The following is a 22,602-nucleotide window of genomic DNA, read 5'->3' on the forward strand; positions in this document are numbered from 1 at the left end:
ATCTCAGCCAGACAAGATACTTCACTACAGGGAATGAGCAAAAATCAGGAGAACTAGCCATGGCAGCTCTTTGTGGAAGCTACATATGAGCAGCAAAGGAAAGGGCCCAAGACCAAAGTTTGGTACATGTAAGGCAGTGAGGAAACTAGTTCTTCAAAAGTAAAATTAATAACACAGAAGTCGTCTCTGAATTTTCAAGTTCCTTCTTCCTGACTGCCCTTCATCCCAAACTAGATCAGTTTTATCTCTGACTGAAGCAGTTTCTGGCACCAGATGTAACATTTGGTGAAAAATTTAATGCCTGCTTCTGGCCAATCTCCATGAAAAATTATGAAAAAGTATTCTGCACATGTTCAGAAAAACATACCTTGAAAATATGGAACTTATCCAAAAGTGGTGGGTGTTGGGTAGTGGTGGGTGGTGGTAGTGGTGGGGGGGGGGGAGAGAGAGAGAGAGAGAGAGAGATGGAGGGTAGGGACAACAGCTGTGGCAGTACGTCCTTGAGACTGGACTTTTAAAGTTGGGTTGTCTGTTAACACTGGCCTTGGGGGATCTCAGCTCACACTGACCCTGTTGCTATTTATATACATATTTTCACTGCTTCACTTTACAGTGAGTGCAATCAGACTGGTCACTGCTGAGTTGTTATTTGTACTGCTGTACTTTTATAGTTATGCTGCATGCTTAATTTTTTTCAAATTGAAAATCTAATTTTAACACATGATCTTACTTGGAGCTGATAAGCTGTCTTCTCCTCTCGGTCTAGTGAAAGCCTGGTGGAGATGACCCCAGTGCTCCAGTTGATCTGGAAGCTGAAGATGTCCCCCGCTGTGATGGAGTACCTGACGGTGCCATTCTTCCCTAAATCTGGGTCGGCAGCAGAAACGGTGGTGATATAGGTCCCGGGGGGCTCGTTCTCTTTAATGTTGGCAAAGTACTGCACGGGGTAGAAAGTCGGGCTGTTGTCGTTGATGTCCTCCAGGGTGACGGTCACCTGGACCACCGAGGAGAGCGGGGGGCTGCCTTTGTCCCGGGCCTGGACGGACAGGGTGTACTCCGCCTGCTCCTCCCGGTCCAGCTCGGTGACACACGCCAAGCGGCCGGAGACGGGGTCCAGGCGGAAGAGATCCAGGTAGCGGGGCGGGCTGTCGGGGTGGAGGAGGAAGCGGACGGTGCCGTTGGCGCCCAAGTCCTTGTCGAGGGCGGTGAAGATGTCCAGCTGGGTGCCGGGGGGCGAATTCTCGGGGATGGAGTACCGGTAGGAGGGGTGAGGGAAAGTGGGCGCCTGGTCGTTGACATCGCTGATGGTGATGCTGAGGGTGGTGTAGGAGGTCTTGGGCTGGAGCCCCTGGTCCCGGGCGCTGATGTTGAGGGTGAGCTCGGACATGGTCTCCCTGTCCAGCGGGGCCGCGCTGGTGATGAGGCCGCTCTCCTCGCTGATGTTGAACCAGCCCAGGCGGTTGCCGGACACCACCGAGTAGCGGAGCTTGGCGTTCAGCCCCGAGTCGCCGTCCGTGGCCGAGATGCCTCGGATGTAGCTGCCCACCGGCACGTCCTCGCCGACGGCCACCCGGTAGACGGGCTTCTCGAAGACCGGGGCGTGATCGTTGATGTCGTTGACGAAGATGAGCAGGCTGGCCAGCGACGAGCGGGCCAGCGGCACGCCGTTGTCGGACACCGAGACGCTCAGGTTGTAAGAGGGGATCCGCTCCCGGTCCAGGGCGCTGGCCACCTTGATGAGGCTGAGGCCCGGCACCGGGGACCTCTGGACGGCGAAGTGCATCTGCTCGTTCCCCCCCAGGATGGAGACCGAGATGTTGCCGTTGGCCGAGGAGTCGGCGTCGCTGACCGTCAGCAGGGCCACCACCGTGCCGACGGAGGCGTTCTCGTCCACCGCCGCGAACTTGGAGGTGGCCGGCAGGTACCTGAACTTCACCACCGGGTCGTTGTCATTGACGTCCAGCAGCTTGACCGTGGCCTCAGTGCGGCCGCTCAGGGAAGGGCTGCCGCCGTCACTGGCGCGGATCACCAGCGAGTATTGCTTCTTGGTCTCGTAGTTGAGAGTCTCCCTGACGGTGACCATGCCGGTGTGCGGCTCGATCTGGAAAGGAGTCCCTTCGTCCAAAGAGTAGACGATGTCCCCGTTGACCCCCTCGTCCAGGTCGCTGGCCGTCACTTGCAGGACACTCGAGCCGACGGCCACATTCTCGTAAACACTGCTCTGGTAGTGGGATTTGGAGAAGCTCGGGGAATTGTCGTTCGTGTCCTGCACGGTGACATTGACCTGCAGGTAGCCGAATTTCTTGGGCAGCCCCCGGTCTTCCACCTCCACCACGAGCTGGTAGAAAGGCGCAGACTCTCTGTCCAAGCCGCCGGTGGACACAAGGTGCAAGAAGGCGCCCTCGCCGCTCGGGTTGACTGTAATGTCCAAACGGAATTTCCCGTCCTCGTTCCCTTGCACAATCCGGTAGGACCGGTGGTCAACCCCATTGGAGCCTGTGTCCGCATCGGTGGCCGTGTCCAGGATCACCTGCCGGCCGCCGCTGGTGTCCTCTCTAAAGGCCACCACGATGGTGGACTCGGGGAAGACGGGCGTGTTGTCGTTGATGTCCATGACGATGATCCGGACCTCGGTAGGGTAAGTGGGCTGACTGGACAGCACTACGATGTTGATCACATCGCTGGGCAGGCTTTCGCGATCGATGACCGAGGTGGTGGAGATGACACCTGTGGTGGCGTTGATGGCGAACAGAGCGTGGTTCTCGCTGAAACGGTAGCTGAAGTTCGGCTTGGTGAGTATGGTGCCCACCACCGTGTGAGGCGGCTGCTCCTCCTCGACCTGAAACACTTGGCGGAGTTGGTTGGATGCGGCGTCCCAGCAAAAGCTTAAAAACACCAGCAAAACGGCGACCAAGTTGCAGCCTCTACCTAACGGTACCATGATAAGAGTGTGTTCCGAGCCCACCTTTCCAATTAAATATACTTGTTCCAAAATGCATCAAATCTGAATGAAGCCGAGGGGAAATTCCAGCAAAGGTACCGTTTAGGTTACCTTGGAAGAGCACCAACGCCACGGTTCTTTTTATATATATATATTGTGTTTTTCTTCCACCGCTGCTCTTCATAAAGTTTTTCCAAAGCTGCTTTGGCGTTTTCCTAAAGTTTCTATAAACTTTGTTTTTGACCCAATCCAACTTTTTTAATACAGTTTTTTTTTTCTTTTTCCCCCCCTGTATGTTTTGACTCGCAGCTTACAGTGGGAGAGGGTGCTCGGATATAGTTTCAGCGCACTGCTGCTTTCGCTCTGGCACCAGGAAAGACATGACTCGCTTTGGTCATTCCCCGGGATCTTGCTTTCTCCCACTCGCTCCTAATGCAACCAAACTCCAGAGCACAGGAAGACTCCGCCCGCCCACCCCCCTCTTTCTCAGCTCACGGTCACCGCACTTCCCATTGGTCGGTGCTGGCGGACTGCCGCGCCCCCTTTCCCGCATAGGGCTGCCCCCCTGTGGTCGATGCCCCTGTCAATCACACCGACTGGCGTCTGGTCCCTCCCCAAGGGAAGCTTGGTTGGGCTGACTTGCGAGGTGAGGGAAAAAAAAATGAGGAAGGGGGCGTAGCTAAAGTGTGCTTGGAACGGTTAGCTAGTTACCAGGAATAACTCCAGGGATTTGCGGCTCTGGCTTGTGTGGCAATGGGCTGTACATAATGTGTTTTAGTCCAGGGCTTGCAAACTATTCCAGAGTTTCATAAGAGGAGGGACATAATTTTAAAGTGAAAGTTGAATTTCCAATTATGTACCAGAGTAACATGTACATGGCATGTCGCATTAATAGGACCGACTGTTGCTACGTGTTGGACAGAAAGCTGCCTTACACTTTGGTGACTAGGTGACTGAATGTGAACAGGACAAATACGTGCTTCACATAGTTGTTCACGCGACGAAAGGTGTCAAAATCTCAGCTGTCGGAGTTGACCCATAGCTGCTTTAGTCAAATTCGTGTTGAGCTGTCAACTGTTTACCCACTTCAGTCCGTATGAAGCTTTACCCGAAAAATAAATATCCCCCTCAACTGTTAATTTTACAGAATGCGCCCCTTTGGAAATATTAAAGGCAAAAACATTGAACTCCCTTTTAAAACAATTTAACAATAGAGCGAATTTCGCTATTTTCGAACAGATATTAATTAAGGCCAGATTTTGGCTACTGGGAAAGTTGTAAGCCATCGCAAAGCGTATAGATTTTTGTAAAGCAATAGCAGCAACTTTCCGATTCAGTCCCACATTGCAAAAATGTAACAAGTTATTCAATGCGGCATTTCTTTCTGTTTGATGGGGCATTCCCAGCAAAGCTGAGAATTCGCTGTGCGCGATACAACAGCGTCCTCCAGTGTTTTATTCAGAAGACAGCGGGTCAGTACCATCCAGTACCACATCCCTCTGGATCCCTCTGTTTTTGCAATTCTTGCTGCGTGGCCCGGCCTTAAGTGGCCAGACAGAAGCTAAAACGAAATCTATCTTCGCAATTCTCAAAGTGGCAATCTGCTACAAAACACAGTCTCGCTGCTGTGACGCGAGGAAAGTAGTTCAGCAAACCAATGTTTGCCTATAGTTTGGCGGAAACTTCGGTCCGTTGGAACAGCCCGGGTCTTAAAAGCATTACGGATAATGTTTTGGACGAGTAGGATGACCTGTTTAGACGCAAAGGCCAGACTGCAACAAAATTGAGAAGTTGGAGCATGACTGGAGATTCGGCATCATGTTCGCTTAAGGCCCGAATATCCTGGGAGGGGGGCATTCAGAAAAGGGAGTGAGAAGTTCCTTTCTATCGTGCCGTCAGAATTTTTGCACTCAATTCTTCTCATTTTCGCAGAACAAGGCCTTTATGTAAATTCCAGATGTTTTTAGTTCAGTTCGTTGCCTTCACTGCTGTTTACAGCTGGAAAAGGTACTTGGAGCAGCAATGAATTTCCAGGTCCATTGTTTACTGTGCACCAGCATCCTCCCCATATGACGGATGCGGGAATTTTCTCACACCTTTATATTGCGCATAATATTAATGACTTGGAATGAAAACAGAAAGTGCTGGAAAAGCTCAGCAGGTCTGGCAGCCTCTGTGGACAGGGAAACAGTTATTTCTTTATTCTTTCATGGGACGTTGGTGTCGCTGGCTAGGCCAACATTTTTATTGCCCTTCCCTAACCGCCCTTGAGAAGGTGGTGGTGAACCATTGCAGTCCATGTAGTGTGGACACACCCACAGTGCTCTTAGGGTTGGAGTTCCAGGCTTTTGACCCAGCAACAGTGAAGGCACGGGGGTATATTTCCAAGTCAGGATGGTGACTGGCTTGGAGGGGAACTTGCACCTGGTTATGTACCCGTGCGTCTGCAGCCCTTGGCCCTTCTAGGTGGGAGAGGCAGCAGGTTTGGAAGGTGGTGTCGAAGGAGCCTTGGTGAATTGCTGCAGTGCATCTTGTAAATGGTACACCTGCTGCCACTGTGATTCAGTGGTGCAGAGTGGATGATGGAGGTTGTGGATGGGATGCCAGTCAAGCTGGCTGTTTTGTCCAGGAGGATGTCAAGCTTCTTGAGTGTTGTTGGAGCTGCATTCATCCAGGCAAGTGGGGAATTCCACCACACACCTGACTTGTGCCTTGTAGATGGTGGACAGGCTTTGGAGAGTCAGGAGATGAGTTACCTGCCACAGAATTCCCAGCCTCTGACCTGCTCTTGTAGCCACAGTAGTTATATGGCTGGTCCAGTTCAATTTCTGGTCAATGGTAACCCCCCCCAGGATGTTGATAACAATGGTAATGCCATTAAATGTGGTGGGGAGATGGTTAGATTCTCTATTGTTGTAGATGGTCAATGTCTGGCACTTGTGTGGTGTGAATTTTCCTTGCCACTTGTTAGCCCAAGCCTAAATGTTGTGCAGGTCTTGCTGCATTTAGGCACTGACTGCTTCAGTATCTGAGGAGTGGCGAATGGCGCAGAACATTGTGCAATCATCAGCGAACATCCCCACTTCTGACTTTATGATGGAAGGAAGGTCATCCATGATGCAGCTGAAGATGGTTGGGCCTAGGACACTACCCTGAGGAACTCCTGTAGTAATGTCCTGGAGCTGAAATGACTGACCTCCAACAACCACAACCATCTTCCTTTGTGCTGGGTATGATTCCAAATAGTGGAGAGTTTTCCCCCTGATTCCCATTGACGCCAGTTTTGCTAGGGCTCCTCGATGCCACATTCGGTCAAATGCTGCCTTGATGTTAAGGGCAGTCACTCTCACCTCACCTTGGGAATTCAGCTCTTTGGTCCATGTTTGGACTAGGGCTGTAATGAGGTCAGGAGCTGAGTGGCCATGGCGGAACCCACACTGAGCATCAGTGATCATGTTGTTTCTGAGGAAGTGTGCTTTGATAGCACTGTTGTCAATCCCTTCCATCACTTTACTGATGATCGAAAGTAGACGGATGAGATGGTAATTGGCTGGGTTGGATTTGTCCTGCTTTTTGTGTACAGGACGTACCTGGGCAATTTTCCACATAGCCGGGTGGATGACACTTGTAGCTGTACTGGAACAGCTTGGCTAGGGGTGCAGCAAGTTCTGGAGCACAAGTCTTTAGTACTATGGCCAGAAACTTGTCAGGGCCCATAGCCTCTGCAGCATCCAGTGCCTTCATCCATTTCTTGATATCACGTGGAGTGAATCAGATTGGCTGAAGACTGGCATCTGTGATGCTGGGGACCTCCAGAAGAGGCAGAGATGGATCATCCACTCAGCACTTCTGGCTGAAGATTGTTGCAAATGCTTCAGCCTTACTTTTGCTGTGATGTGCTGGGCTCCCTCATCATTGAGGATGGGGATATTTGTGGAGCCTCTTCTTCCAGTGAGTTGTTTAATTGTCCACCACCATTCATGAGTGGATGTGGCAGGACTCCAGAGCTTAGCTCTGATTCATTGATTATGGGATTGCTTAGCTCTATCTATCGTATGGTGCTTTCACTGTTTGGCATGCAAGTGTTGTCACTTCACCAGGTTAGCGCCTAATTTTTAGTTATGCCTGGTGTTGCTCCTGACATGCCTTCCTGCACTCTTCATTGAACCAGGGCTGATGCCCAAGACAGTGGTAACAGTAAAATGAGAGATTTGCCGGGCCATGAGGTTACAGACTGTGATTGTATACAATTCTGCTGCTGCACATGGTCCTCTGTGCCTCATGGATGCCCAGTTTTGAGTTGCTAGATTTGTTTGAAATTTAGCACAATGGTAGTGCCACACAACACAATGGAGGGTTTCCTCAAGGTGATGGTGGGACAGTAGTGGTGCTACCGAGCCATTCTTGCTGGTGGACATTGAAGTCCCTCACTCAGAGTATATTCTGTGCTCTTACCATCCTCAGTGCTTCCTCAAAGTGGTGTTCAACATGGGGGAGTATTGATTCATTAGCTGAGGGAGGCAGTAGACGGTTTCCTGCCCATGTTTGATCTGATACCATGAGACTTCATGGGATCCAGAGTCAATGTTAAGAACTTTCAGGGCAACTCCCACTTGACTGTATACCACTGTGCTGCCAACTCTGGTGATGGGATGGTGATGGTGGCATCTGGGACATTGTAAGGTATGACTATATCCGGCTAATCTGTAGGACAGCTCTCCCAATTTTGGCACAAGCCCCCAGATGTTAGTAGGAAGGATTTTGCAGGGACAACAGGTTATGTTGTTGTCATTTCCGGTGCGTAGGCTGATGTCAGGTGATCCATCCAGTTTCATTCCTTTTTGTGAGCTTAGCGGCTTTGATTCAACTGACTGGCTTGCTAGACCATTTCAGAAGGAAGTTCAGAGTCAAGCACATTGCTGTGGCTCTGGAGTCACATGTAGGCCAGACAAGGTAAGGATGGCAGATTTCCTTCTCTAAAGGGCATTCGTGAACCAGATGGATTTTTACAACAATCAACAATAGTTTCATGGTCACCATTCCCAAGCATAGCTTTTTAATTCCAGATTTATTAACTGAATTTAAAATTACACCAGCTGCAGTGGTGGGATTTGAGCCCATGTCCTGGAGCATTAACCTGGGGTTCTGGATTACTAGTTTGGTGACATTATTGTTACGCCACTGCCTCCCACAGAGTTAATGTTTTGAGTCCAATGTGAATCTTCTTCAGGACTGAAGAGAGGTAGGAACGTAATGGGCTTTATGCTGTTGAAAAAGGGAGAAGGATGGAGCAAAAGAGATCATGGAGAGATTAGAGGACAGGGAGATTAAATGACAAAGATTTCATGGAACACAAGAAAAATGGTGTGGTAATTATAGCATTAAAGACACAAAGACACATTAGTCCAGAGTAGGTGTCAATAGCAGAATAAAGGTCAGCACTGTCTGAAAGCAAAATAGCAGAATGTGTAAATCACAGAATAAATGTCAGCGCTATCTGAACACAAAAGTATGAGAACAAGATGCAGAATGGCACTCGGGGGAAATATTCAAAATGGATGCCAAGGTTCATAGTTTGAAGTTGTTGAACTCAATATTCAGTCCAGAAGGTTGTAAAGTGCCTGATTGGAAGGTAAGGTGTTATTCCACCAGCCTGTGTTGGGCTTCATTGGAGCATTGTAGCAGGCCAAGGATGGAAATGTAGGCATGAGAACAAGATGGTGAATTGAAATGACAAGCAACCAGAAGTAGAGGTCATTCTTGCAAAGTGGTCACCCATTCTGCATTTGGTCTCCCCAGTGTAGAGGAGACCACGTTGTGAGTAGCAAAGTAGACTAAATTGAAAGAAGTACAAATAAATTGCTGCTTCACCTGGAAGGAGTGTTTGGGGCCTTGGACAGTGAGGATGAGAAGGTAAAGGGGCAGGTGTTACACATCTTGCAATTGTTGCCAGACCTGCTGAGTTTTTCCAGCCCTTTCTGTTTTTATTTCCGATCCCCAGAATCTGCAGTATTTTTCGTTTATATTAATGACCTAGAGCTGGGTATACAGGGCAAAATTTCAAAGTTTGTGGATGAGCCTAGGTTATGGGAACATAAGCAGAAAATCAGAGCGAGGCCATCCAGGAGAGAAATTAGAAAACATTTTTTTCACACAAACGTTGATAGAGCATGTACCCCTCTCGCAAAGAAAGCAGTGGCTGCTAGCTTCATTAATAATTTTCAATCTAAGGTCTTTAGATTTTTGCTAGCCAAGGGTAATTATGAATATTTTATACATTAAAGGCACAAGTCAGAACTGCGATGGAATACACTCCTCTTGCCTGGATAGGTGTGGCTTCAACAACACTCAAGAAGCTTGACATCATCCAGGCCAAAGTAATCTGCTTGATCAGCGTCCCATCCGCTGTGAGACCCGGGGCCCTTGGGGAGGAGAGACTGGGTGTGAGGTCCAGTGGCCTTGGGAGGAGAGGCTGGCTGCGAAGTCCAGTGGCCTTGGGAGGAGAGACTGGGTGTGAGGCCCGGGGCCCTTGGGAGTAGAGGCTGGGTATGAGGCCCGGGGCCCTTGGGAGGAGAGGCTGGGTGTGAGGCCCAGGGCCCTTGGGGAGGAGAGACTGGCTGCGAGGTCCAGTGGCCTTGGGGAGGAGAGGCTGGGTGCAAGGCCCAGTGGCCTTGGGGAGGAGAGGCTGGGTGCAAGGCCCGGGGCCCTTGGGAAGGAGAGACTGGGTGTGAGGCCCGGGGCCCTTGGGGAGGAGAGACTGGCTGCGAGGTCCAGTGGCCTTGGGGAGGAGAGGCTGGGTGTGAGGCCCAGGGCCCTTGGGGAGGAGAGACTGGGTGTGAGGCCCAGGGGCCTTGGGGAGGAGAGACTGGGTGTGAGGCCCAGGGCCCTTGGGAGGAGAGGCTGGGTGCAAGGCCCATGGGCCTTGGGGAGGAGAGATTGGCTGTGAGGTCCAGTGGCCTTGGGGAGGAGAGACTGGGTGTGAGGCCCAGGGCCCTTGGGAGGAGAGGCTGGGTGTGAGGTCCAGTGGCCTTGGGGAGGAGAGGCTGGGTATGAGGCCCGGGGCCCTTGGGAGGAGAGGCTGGGTGCAAGGCCCGGGGCCCTTGGGAAGGAGAGACTGGGTGTGAGGCCCGGGGCCCTTGGGGAGGAGAGACTGGCTGCGAGGTCCAGTGGCCTTGGGGAGGAGAGGCTGGGTGTGAGGCCCAGGGCCCTTGGGGAGGAGAGACTGGGTGTGAGGCCCAGGGGCCTTGGGGAGGAGAGACTGGGTGTGAGGCCCAGGGCCCTTGGGAGGAGAGGCTGGGTGCAAGGCCCATGGGCCTTGGGGAGGAGAGATTGGCTGTGAGGTCCAGTGGCCTTGGGGAGGAGAGACTGGGTGTGAGGCCCAGGGCCCTTGGGAGGAGAGGCTGGGTGTGAGGTCCAGTGGCCTTGGGGAGGAGAGGCTGGGTATGAGGCCCGGGGCCCTTGGGAGGAGAGGCTGGGTGCAAGGCCCAGGGGCCTTGGGAGGAGATACTGGGTGTGAGGCCCAGGGCCCTTGGGAGGAGAGGCTGGGTGCAAGGCCCGGGGCCCTTGGGGAGGAGAGACTGGCTGCGAGGTCCAGTGGCCTTAGGGAGGAGAGACTGGCTGCGAGGTCCAGTGGCCTTGGGGAGGAGAGACAGGGTGTGAGGCCCAGGGCCCTTGGGAGGAGAGACTGGGTGTGAGGTCCAGTGGCCTTGGGGAGGAGAGACTGGGTGTGAGGCCCAGGGCCCTTGGGGAGGAGAGGCTGGGTGCAAGGCCCAGTGGCCTTGGGGAGGAGAGGCTGGGTGCGAGGCCCGGGGCCCTTGGGGAGGAGAGACTGGGTGCAAGGCCCAGGGGCCTTGGAAGGAGAGGCTGGGTGTGAGGCCCAGGGGCCTTGGGAAGGAGAGGCGGGGTGCGAGGTCCAGTGGCCTTGGGGAGGAGAGACTGGGTGTGAGGCCCAGGGGCCTTGGGGAGGAGAGACTGGGTGTGAGGCCCAGGGGCCTTGGGAGGAGAGGCTGGGTGTGAGGCCCAGGGGCCTTGGGAAGGAGAGGCTGGCTGAGCCATTGCAGAGCATAGCCACAGGTCATGGGGAGCGGTGGGAAGGAGGAAGAGGCTGATTGCTGAGTGTGTGTGTGGGGGTGAGAGAGAGTGAGAATGTGTGTGTGTGTGTGTGTGTGTGTGTGTGTCCGTGTGCGTGTGTGACTGTGAAAATGACTGTGTATGTGTGGGACATCCATTTGTATCCAGGAATGGGCCCACTTCTTCAGGAACGATCCTGACAGAGGCCTCCACCCAGGCAGGTGCTACCTGACATTTTGATGCAGTTGGCTATTGGAATTGTTCAAGGGACAGCTGCCACCTCAGTAGGATGTGGCATACAGGAATGTGCCACCACCTCCCAGGGAGAGAGAAGCACATTTTGCAGGTATATCCCTCACCCTAGCACTGAGGCGAGGCCCAGTCAGTCCACTTCAAGCCTGCATTCCACCAGAAAGAACAATGTATTCTGCTTTTAAATTAATGTCCTTTCTTCCTTTGTGTTATCGCAAGCAAGAGCGAATCGGGCACTGACCTCTATTATAGTGGTCGATGTGGCTCTCACATTGCAGGTTTTTTGCTAAAGTAGCCCTTGTTTGAAAAATAGTGAAGATCACTGAACTACAAGATGCACTTCAGCAACTCACCAAGGCTCCTTCCACACACCTTCCAAACCCGCAACCTCTTCCACTTAGAAGGACAAGGTCAACAGTACATGGAAACACCACCACCTGCAAATTCTCCTCCAAGTCACCTCATTCTGACTTGGAATTATAATGCTGTTCCTTCACTGTCGCTGGATCAAAATCCTGGAACTCCCTAACAGCACTGTGGGTGTACCTACACCACATGGCCTGCTGCGGTTCAAGAAGGCAGCTCACCAACACCTCCTGAAAGATAATTAGGGATGGCAACACATGCGAGTCTTGCCAGCAATATCCACGTCCCATGAAAGAATTTTAAAAAGGAGCTATATAAATGCAAGTTGTTGTCATTGTTGCTTGGAACCTTGGTTAGGTCCTTGCTGGAGTACTGTGCCCAGTTTTGAGACCATACTTAAAAAATGATGCCAACAACTTAAAGAGGATGCAGAAGAGATTTACTCGAATGGTACAAGGGATGTGGGACTGAATTATTTGGAGAGACTAGGGATGGGGTTTTCCGGCCCTGCCTGCCGCCAGGATCGGCCAGACCCATTGAAAGTCAATGGACTTTTGGCTGGGCCACCAAACCTCCCGTGCAAGTCCCAGCATGATGAGGCCGGAAAATCGTGGCCTAGGAATCAGCAATGAGCACCAAGGGAGGAGTCCAGTGAATCTAAAAAAGAGCAGCAAAGAGAGACAATCCCCAGTGAACAGTGAGCAATGAGGGAGAAGGCCTGTGAGTTTACAGAGAGTATCAGTGAGGGAGAATCCACAGTTAGTGCAGAACACTGAGGGAGGAGCCTTGCAAGTTTACAGAGAGCATCAGTGAGGAAGAATCCACAGTCAGCACCACACACAAATGGAGGGGCCCAGACAGTTTAAAAAGGAGCAGCAGTGAGAGAGAATATCCAGTCAGTGCCAAACACTGAGGGAGGAGCTGCCTAGCACAAATACCAGAGGGTTCTCAAAATTCTGAAAGGGTGACATTAACACAGTGAGTGTGCAGGTGGAACTCTGAGGGTAAGTAAATCAGATGAGTATACAGGAAGTAATTCTTTATTTGACAAGATCAGAGAGAGACTAGAGCTAAGGAGAATGGATCTGATAGGATTCGGGGAGCAGAACAGCAGAGCGGAGGGAGTGTGAGCATCAGGGAGCAAGCTGAAAGAAAACTAAAAGTAATGCCATCACAAGGAAAGGTGCTGATTGGTGAGTAGCTGGTGAGGTTTCTTTCATATAAATCTTTAATAAGTCTTTTGTTTATTTCTGTCAAGCTGAGTTAAACTAATAAATAGAGACATGGCAGGGCACCTCAGTTCTGTGGAATGCACATCCTGTTCCATTTGGATCTCCAGACGTTTATCATATCCTGGACAACCATGTGTGCAGGAAGTGTCATCAGCTGGAACAGCTCAAGCTGCAGGTTTCAGAGCTTCAGCAGCATCTAGTGTCACTGTGGTGCATCCATGAAGCTGAGAGCTATGTGGATAGCATGTTTCCTTATGTAGTCACTCTGTAGTTTAAGGGTGTACAAACAGAGCAAATTGGTGACCTCCAGGCAGTCTAGGAGAACAACACAGGTAGTGAAGGAGTCTCCTGTGTGCATCTCACTTTCCAACTGGTGTTCATTTCTGAATACTGGCGAGAGTAATGGTTCCTCTGGGCAGTGCAGCCAGAGTCAGGTCCACTGCAGCAGGAGTGGCTCAGCGCCCAGGGAGCTGAAGGATAATTGGGAAAGCAATAGTGATAGGGAACTCTATAGTTAGGGGAGCAGACAGGCATTTCCGTGTCTGCAAAAGTGTTTCCAGGATGGTCTGTTGCTTCCCTGGTGCCTGGTTCCAGGGTGTCGCTGAACTCAGCAGAATATTCTGAGCAGGGAAGAAGAACAGTGTCGTAAAGAGATTAATGTCTATATTATTATTTGAAATTATTTTTTTAAATAAGAGTTTAGTGGTGTCTGTCTATGTGTGTGTATGTGTGTGTGTCTTAATTGCATTAAAGCCAGCTAGTCTGGGTTCTTTGATGTATAGAAAGAAGTAGGTTTGAAATGATAATTAGATAAACATGGGGAAGTTTAGAAACATAGGCGTTAAGGATATACATTTGCATTTGTTGAATAAAGCATTCAAGAGTGGGAGTAAAATCTTGCACCTAGCTGGGAGATGCCAAGCAATGTGTTTATATTAATCATAAAATTAGCAGGATGAAAATATTATTGATAGGAGATATAACGTTACAAGCCTGGTGATACAATGGAAAATTTATATTCAAAGTAAAAGCTAGGTATAAACAGAAAGGAGTTTGTGTGTTTAAGGCAGAGTCATTTAAGATCTAACTAGCCTGTACGGCTGCAACTGTGTCTGCAAGGAACCTCAGTTTGAATTTGTAAGGGTAAATGTTCTTTGCCTGGGGTCATTTTAAATCTATGAGTTTTACTGTTGCCTTAACAGGGGTGTAACTGAGAGTCAGATTTTTGTAGCTATTATTGTCGTAATTTTGTAGACATATCTATGTGCTTACAATTTTTCTAGTAGTAATAAATGTTTAATTTAGGTTTATAAAAAATATCTTGAGACTTGGTGGTTTTATAACTACTGAATTCAAAGCCTGCATCTCTCAATTACAAGTTGCAAAAATAGATTATGATAGTTGTTTCAAGTTTCCCTCTGGGATTTGAACAGCTCAGCCTTTACCATTGACTGTGTCATAATAAACAGCCAGAGCTTGTCATCTATATTGGTACCAAAGACATGGACAGAGCGAGGGACAAGGCGCTGCAGGCAGAGTTTAGGGAGCTGGGAAAGAGATTAACAAGCAGGATCTAAAAGGTAGTAATCTCTGGATTACTCTCAGCACCATGCACCAGTGATATAGAAATAGGAGGTTAGAGCAGGTGATTGCATGGCTGAAGAGATGTGCAGGAGGGATTAGATTCTTAGGATATTGAGACTCGTTACAGAGTGGACCATAGGAGAATGGATCTATACAGGATAAATAGAAACTGGAGATTGGCGGGAAGTACTGTTATTGAACAATGGGCTGCCTTTAAATAGGAGAATGTTTGGGTATAGTCAAGATACATCCCCATGAGGTGGAAAGGGTAGCCAAAGCCAGAGCTTCTGAAATGACAAAAGAGATAGAGAGTATGATGAAATCCATGGTTTACAAGAACAGCGGGGAAGTGTATGCAAGTGGTTTTTGACACTGACATTGGTTTCAAAGCCTGTCAATTTTTTGAGACAGTCCCTAGCTGAAAGAGAAACTAAAACTTCAGCTTTCTGGGAAAAGGGATTGTGACTTTGGGCTCTTGGCTGTGACATCAGATTTCTGGGAAATCAGACTGTAGCCTCAGGTTGCTAAGGAAATAGAGGCTGATTGAAGCCTAAAGGAAAACTCAGAGCTCTCAGAGATCAGATTTCAGCAGGAACAGTATAAACAGGCTGAAGAGGTTGTGTGTGGGAGACAGCTAAAAGAAAGGGAACATGAAGGCTGGATTTAGCAGCAGGGATGGTGAAATAAAGTCGCTGTCACTGCTTAAGTTATTTTATCATGGCAGGCCATACAATGTACCAGGGTTTTACTAAGTAGTCAGATGAAGATGACTCTGTGGACTCCTTCATGCCATGAAGACTGTTGTGAACTGAGCTAAAGAGGTTCTGCTAAAGGATGCCCTTTTGGTGATGACTGTGTGGAAGTCGGATGGAGTAAAGCTGCTGTTGGAGGTGACTCGATGGCCAAATCCTGCATGATGCAAAGGAGTTGAACTCTACATGAGAAAGACAGAGTTTTGAAGGACATTATGGCTGAACGTGGTGCCATATGTGCCAAGGGGACTGGCAGTAAATGCGTGAGATCCACCTTTGTGCTATCAGCTATTTAATGTGTAATTTATAGTTTCTATTGAATACGGTTTGCCTGTTAATTCACGTTTAATTTATGCTAATTTTGGTTTGATAGTTATAGTAAAAATTATAAAAAGTGAAATCTGTCCATCAATTTCTTCCATTGTTTGGTAAGTTTGGTTATTTTAGGATGTGAGCATATGACGATGTCATGTTGTTAATCCAAGTGAACACCCAGGCTGAAATAGTAAGTTCAGATGGGAAGTTAAAAAGAAAATACAGGGGGTAAAGAGAGATAATGGGAAGAGACTGACAGGTAACACAAAAGGAAAACCAGAAGTCTTCTTAGGCATATGAATAGTAACAGGGAAGTAAGAGGAAGACTGGGGATTATTAAGAACCAAAAGGGAGACCTACACATGGAAGAAGATGACATGGCTGCCTCTGGGGATTTTGCCAATATTGTCATGCTGTCTGCCCATGTAAGTTTGAGATCCGTGTATAATTCTGATATCGAGACATCCCCCATAGCTTCGATAAAATTCTGCCTAATAATTTGGGACAAAGTTAACAGTCACTTTGACAAGAGTGGATTAATTAAGGAAAGCCAGCACAGATTTGTTATAGACAAATCTTGTTTAACTAACTTGATTGAGTTATTTGATGAGGTGCCAGAGAGAGTTGATGAAGGTAATGTGGTAGATGGTGGTGGATATGGACTTCCAAAAGGCTTTTGATGAAGTGTCACATAATAGGCTTGTCAGCAAATTTGAAGCCCATTAGAATGAAAGAGAAAATGGCAGCATGACATGAAATTGGCTGAGTGACAGGAAACAGAGAGTACTTGTTGTTTTTTGGAATGGAGAAAGGTTCATGTTCCCCAAGCATCACTACTAGTCTACTGCTTTTCTTGATATAAATTAATGGTTTAGGCTTGGGTGTACAGGGCCATTCATTCAGAATGGCAACGTCCATCAAGGCGCATCATGCTTTGTGTCCCAATGTCTTAAAGATGAGGCAGAGCTGTGGCAGAGAAGGAAAGAAAATAAAACAAATCCTGCTCTTTAGAACCCATTACCTCATGGGACACCCTGCCCTCTTGCCCCAAAGATCTGCGGGCCAAGAATCAGCCTGTTCAGTCACATGAAGACCTACGACAGAAACGCACGACCCTGAGTCGACATCATTCTCAAATAAAGGGACAGCTAACAACAGGACACAATTTCAAAATTTTCGGATGTCACAAAACCTGGGAAGTGTAGTGAACTGTGAGGAAGATAGTGATAGACTTCAAGAGGAGAATAGGCTGGTAGAATGGTCAGAAAAGTGGCAGGTGAAATGTAACGCAAAGAACTGCAAAGTGATACATTTTGGTAGAAAGATCGAAGAGAGGTAATATAAGGTAAATAGTACAATTCTAAATTAGCATAGGGACCTGGGGGTATATGTGTGCAAATCACTGGAGGTGGCACAGCAAGTTGAGAAAGTGGTAAAAGAGGTATATGGAATCCTAAACTTTATAAATAGAGGCTTGGGTGGGAGTTTCCGTCCCCGCCTGCCACCGGGATTATCCAGTCCCGCCAAAGTCAATGGACTTTTGGCTGGGCAGCCCCATTGCCTGCAGTGTGTTCCACCATGGCAGAGCCAAAAAATCCCAGCCTTAGAGTACTAAATCAAGGAAATGATGATGAACCTTCATAAAACACTGATTCGGCCCCAGCTAGGATATTGTGTCCAATTCTGGGTACCACACTTTAGAAAGGATGTGAAGGCTTTAGTGAGGAAACAGAAAAGAGTTACGAGAATGGTTCCAGGGAGAGGGAATTCAATTACGTGGATATGTTGGAGAAGCTGTAGTTGTTCTTTTTGGAGAAGAGGTTAAGAGGAGATTTGATGGAGCTGTTCAAAATTATGAGGCGGCTAGAGAATAGAGAGAAACTGTTCTCGTTGATAGAAGAATCAAAAGCCAGAGGCCTTTGATTTAAAGTGATTCACCAAAGAGCTAAAGGAAACATGAGGAATTTTTTTACTCAGTGGGTGGCTACAATCTGCAGTGAGGCCTTCCATGCCTGGTGGGCATTCCGGGGACTAGGATGTTTTATTGACCCCTTTGCTCACATTTTGATTTAATGTTTATAAATTTCTTTTAAATTTTGACTTTTGTTTTTTTGCAGTTTCCCTTTAAGGGGCTGCCTTTTAAATTGATTTGTTAATTTAGTTTATTTGGTTTGACACAATTGAGTTACAATCTGTAGTGCACTGCATGGGAGGGTTGTAGAGGCAGACCATTTGTGGCTTTCAAAAGAGAATTGGATAGCACTTGAAGGGAAAACAAACTGCAGGGCTTTTGAGAGAGTCAAAGAGTGGGACTAACTTAATTGCTCTTGTAGAGAGCTGGCATTTACTCAATGGGCCAAATGGCCTCCTTCTGTTATTTAACAAGCTGATGATTCTGTGATTCTAAGAACTCCATTTTCCTGCACTATCCCCATAACTTGGAATTCCCTTAGGGCAGAATTTTCACCTCGCCAGGTAGGCCCTTGGTATCCAAAAATTTGTCAATCTCTATCTTGTACTGAGTACCCACAGTCTATGAAGTAGATAATTGCAAAGATCTCCAGCCCTTTAAAGAAATTTCTCCTCATCTCAGTTGTAAATAGCCAACCCCTTACTCTATAACTGTGACCCCCACCCCACCCCGCACCATGTTCAAGACTTCCCCATCAGGAGAAACATCCTACCAGCTCCTTGTGAATTTTATAGGTTTCACTTGGAGTACCTATCATTCTTCTAAATTTTAGAATCTCTTTTCATTGCTCAAATCCCTCGTCCCAGGAATCAGTCTAATGTACCTTCAGTGCACTCCCTCCAAGGGGAGTATATTCTTCCTTAATAAGGAGATCAAATCTGTGCAGCACTCCATGTGTGGTCTCATCAAAGCCCTATACAACAGCAGAAAGACTTCATCACTCTTATACTTCAATCCCTATGTAAAAAGGCTAACAACAATTTGCTTTTCTAATCGCTCTTGCTACCATTCTGTGATGAATGTGCAAGGACACCCAGGTCCCTCTTGTTATGGCCACAACAGATGTTAATTACTGCGCAAACCAAATCATAGGGAGAAACTTGGCTTACAGGCCAAACCCTATTTTTGTACTTTAAAAATGAAAAGAAAACAAATTGATCTCAACAGTAAGAAGTCCAGTAACACTTCTGGGATTTTCAAAATTAAAAGTAAAAGTTTTGTTAACAGGAATAAAAGAAAACTTAAGAACACAAGATTACAGTTGAACTGTTAAAATTAGTCTTCCAAAACATTCCTTCAAAAGACTTCCTAATTGGTCAGACCCACAAGTAAACACCTTCCAGGCAACACTCCTTTATAAATGTTTAACTATAAAAATCCAGTAATATTACCCAAGGCAAACTGCTGTAGCTTTATTAAAGGCTTTCAACATGACCACTTAAACTCTCTCCCATTCTGCTGTGGAAACCCAAACTTCAGAACGTGACTGCTTTTTGAAGCCCAAGACCTTCCTGGCTGATTCAAACTGCATCTTCTCCCAGCCTAGAGCGGCTTCCAGGAGATCTTCCTCACACTGCCAACAGCTAACAGCCCACAGCTAAAACTAACAGCTGCCAGCTATCTTAAGCTTCCCACAATAATGCTAAAATACCCTTTTCCCCCTTTCATCTCAGGTTCCATTATTCTCACACCTCTTTGAAACTCAAGTCCTTCTAAATATTAAATCTTTCATGTTTTTATTTTGTCTCTGATTTTGTAATATATTGTAATATACCCTCTTCTATTTACCTATGGATCTCCTGTAAGATGCAAAGATGTTTCTTGTCACCTTTGACTTCCTTTTGATATTCAAATGAACTCTCAACTAGAAATGCAAATCTTAGGTCCAACCTATTCACTTGTACCTCAAAGCTAACACCTCTATCCTTTTATGTTTCAAACCCCCAGACTATCCGTCTTCTAGTAACTTTTCCCCAGCTTAATTAAATCATTTACACCACCACCCCCCCCCCCACCCACCCACACCCACACACACACAGACATACACACACAGACACACAGGACTGAATTTTCCTTTTGGTGTATGGGGGTGGGCCCCACATGTCTGCACATAAAATGATGCGTAGTGATGTCTGGTGAGTGTCCCGACATCACTGCTCGCCGTTGCAATATTTCACTGAGCGGGCGCGCGATGATGTCCAACGCACACCTGCCATTAATTAACAGGCCACTTAAAGCCCTTGAGACACCAATCAACGCCGATTTTTTGGCGCCCGTGCGATCTTTGGCTCAGGGCACAGGTGCAATGGGCAGGCGGGTAGGACACATTTGTATTAACCTCATCCACAGGTTGGATTAGAGGGTTCATATAAGAGGGGTCGCACGTGTGCACAGCCAAGCATTTATTTGTGAAAGTTTTTGAAACTTGCCTGTGTGATCTGCAGTACTTCAAAATGAATACTAACTACTTTTTCTGGAATCTTAATCTTCAGATCAGCACTCTGCAGTGAGTAATCTTTTCTGGGCCTGCAGGTTTCAGGAAGCTTTCCCTTGGCCTGGGAATGGGAGCTGAACTGTCCACTGGAAGCAGCTCCTCTGAAGAGGAAGGGAGGGCCAGAAGGGGGAGAAGGCCAAGAGTGCATATTCAGCCTCCAGGGAGGACAGGTGCAGGCACAAGGGGCACAGGGCCAAGAGGTAGTCCAAGTCAATTGGGCCGTGGGAGATGCCACTATCCTGCTGCCAGGGTATACAAGCGGCGAAGCAGCGACCTCAATATGTTTGAGGTGCCGTGCTGAAGGAGGCTCTGTCTCTCAAATGAGACAGTCAACTATACCTGTCGGACGATAGGGCCTGAGATCTCCGATAATTGTGTGGGTGGTTCCCTATTCCAGTGGCTCTGAAGGCCACAGCTGCCTTCAATTTCTATACCCCTGGCTCCTTCCAGCGGTGGGTGGGTGATCTTTGCGGTGTCTTCCAATCAGCTGTGTGCACTTATGTCAAGCAGGCTACAGATGCTCTGTTCAGGCATGCATTGACTTTCATCCACTACCATTGGGACCAGGCAAGTCAGACACAGCGAGATAGAGGCTTTGCGGCGATTGCTGGGTTCCCCCGCGTCCAGGATGCAATAGTCTGCATGCGTGTGGCCATCAAGGCGCCAGCAGGTGAGTCCAGTGCCTTGGTCAACAGGAAGGGCTTCCACACCATGAAAGTGCAGATAGTGTGTGTTCACAGGATGCTGATTCTACAAGTCTGTGCGAGGTCCCCAGGCAGCTCCCACGATACCTACATCCTCAGACACTCCCAGGTGCCGGGGCTCTTCAGTGATCCAGCCCGGCTGGATGGATGGCTGCTGGGTGACAAGGGCTATGCCCTCAGAAGGTGGTTCATGACACCTCTCCGCCATCCAAGAACAGAAGCCGAGTAGCGGTACAATAGGTGCCACGCCTCCACATGGGATGTGGTGGAGAGGCTCTCAGACCATGTCTTAGTAATAGTGGTTGCATGCTGCGCACCCCACAATCTTGCGCTGGAAAGGAGGGACACAGTGGACAATGAAGATGACGCAGTGCCTGTGGCTGCACAATATGAGTCCAACTTTGAGTCCAAGGATGAGCATGCGCAGGGAAATGCTGAAGGGGTAGGCACTGACCCAGGCATACTCCAGGGAGGCAGGGACACCCAGGAGGCTTTAACCAACAAACCTTCAGCTAGCACACCACAGATGGACCACCAGGACAAGCCTGGGCAGTAGGCTTGATACTCGACACCTAAGTGCAAAATCTGCCAGGTTAGGAACAGTCAATAATGGCCTTGTTAATAAAGCTGAATGTCCAACCAAGCATTCATTACAGCTTTGGAAACTATACACATGCAGAAGAAAAGAGGCACCCTCAGCCATGTCACCCATGGTAACATATATGAATTTATTCTGTCAAGCAATCCAATTTATTCCAAATAAAAGAGAATAGTGTTACCAAACAAAGCAAATCATAAGGACCTCATCTTGGGCCAACACAAAAGCACCAGTGAAAAACCCTTGGCGTGCTTAGGATGCCTTATGTTTTTGTTTCCGGGTGCTACATGTTGGTGCTTCCCCATCGCTTGGAGTGGCATCTGAGACAGCCTACTGACTCTGCTCTCCTGTTGGCCTTGATGACCTCGGCAGTCATCCTCTGGCCCATGGAGCCAGTGCTGGCTCTGCCTGGGAGAGAGCTGCGAATTCCACAGCTGGCATCTCCCCAGTCGTTGCAGACTCACCGGATGCTACAGTCACTGGGAGAGGGGCAGAGGAGCTGCCACCCTCATCCAGAGAGCCCTGAGAGGCGCCCGCAGAGACAACAAGCAGCTGCTGCGCTGACGTGAGATCGCTTTGGACCTCCCTGCTCACCATGAATGGATGGGCACCGAGCTGTGAAAGTTGATGCCCAAACCATCTCCCACATTGGCAATGACCAGCTGAGGTCAATACTGTAACCCTCTGTGGAAGGGTCATGAGGATTCGAAACGTCAACTCTTTTCTTCTCCGCCGATGCTTCCAGACCTGCTGAGTTTTTCGAGGTAATTCTGTTTTTGTTTTACCATTTCCAGAATGTTCTTTGTGCCTTCCACCATGAAGACAGATGCAACTTATTTCAGGTAGGTCACACAAAGGTGGCAGCTGGAGACAGAGTGGGGTGCCACCGCATGCTTAAATCTGGGAATCTGGTAAGTGAAGGAGTTTTAAGGCTTGATCGTAGATTGTTGTAAAACCCATCTAATGTCCCTTAGGAAAGGAAATATTTCATCCTCACCTGGTATGGCCTACATGTGACTCCAGACCCAGAGCAATTTGGTTGCCTCTGACTGCACACTGAAATGGCTGAGCAAGACACAAGCTCAAGGACAATTAGGAATGAGCAACAAATACTGGCCTTGCTAATGACACCCACATCCCATGGCAGAATATATTTTAAAAATCTCCTTCTAAACTCTAGTCAAGTTTGAATTTAGCATTAACTTAACTGATAAACTAAAAAGCAGAACCACAAAGGTAACAGTCTCCGGATTCTTACCAGAGCCACGTGCAAATTGGTGTAGGGTAAATAAGATTAGAGAGGTAAATACGTAGCTCAAAGA

The 22,602-nt window shown here is 48.3% G+C and overlaps 1 protein-coding gene and 2 long non-coding RNA genes across 3 annotated transcripts in view; 2 read left to right on the forward strand and 1 right to left on the reverse strand.

The window, feature by feature from the left end:
* LOC121292460 (protocadherin Fat 4) overlaps positions 1 to 3,184 on the reverse strand; it is a 410,751-nt gene extending 407,567 nt beyond the window's left edge. The window contains exon 1 of the mRNA XM_041214468.1: positions 731 to 3,184. Within this exon, the coding sequence (XP_041070402.1) occupies positions 731 to 2,941 (2,211 nt within the window). The 5' untranslated portion in view covers positions 2,942 to 3,184. The remainder of the gene's footprint in view (positions 1 to 730) is intronic.
* LOC121292510 overlaps positions 2,591 to 22,602 on the forward strand; it is a 30,431-nt gene continuing 10,419 nt past the window's right edge. The window contains exon 1 of the long non-coding RNA XR_005946282.1: positions 2,591 to 2,638. This is a non-coding gene — a long non-coding RNA (uncharacterized LOC121292510). The remainder of the gene's footprint in view (positions 2,639 to 22,602) is intronic.
* LOC121292545 lies at positions 2,706 to 15,597 on the forward strand. Its single transcript, XR_005946288.1, has 2 exons — positions 2,706 to 2,792; positions 15,170 to 15,597. It is a non-coding gene; the product is annotated as an uncharacterized LOC121292545 (long non-coding RNA).

The sequence above is a fragment of the Carcharodon carcharias genome, chromosome 1, assembly GCF_017639515.1.
Source record: "Carcharodon carcharias isolate sCarCar2 chromosome 1, sCarCar2.pri, whole genome shotgun sequence".
In the NCBI taxonomy this organism is placed as follows: Eukaryota; Metazoa; Chordata; class Chondrichthyes; order Lamniformes; family Lamnidae; genus Carcharodon; species Carcharodon carcharias.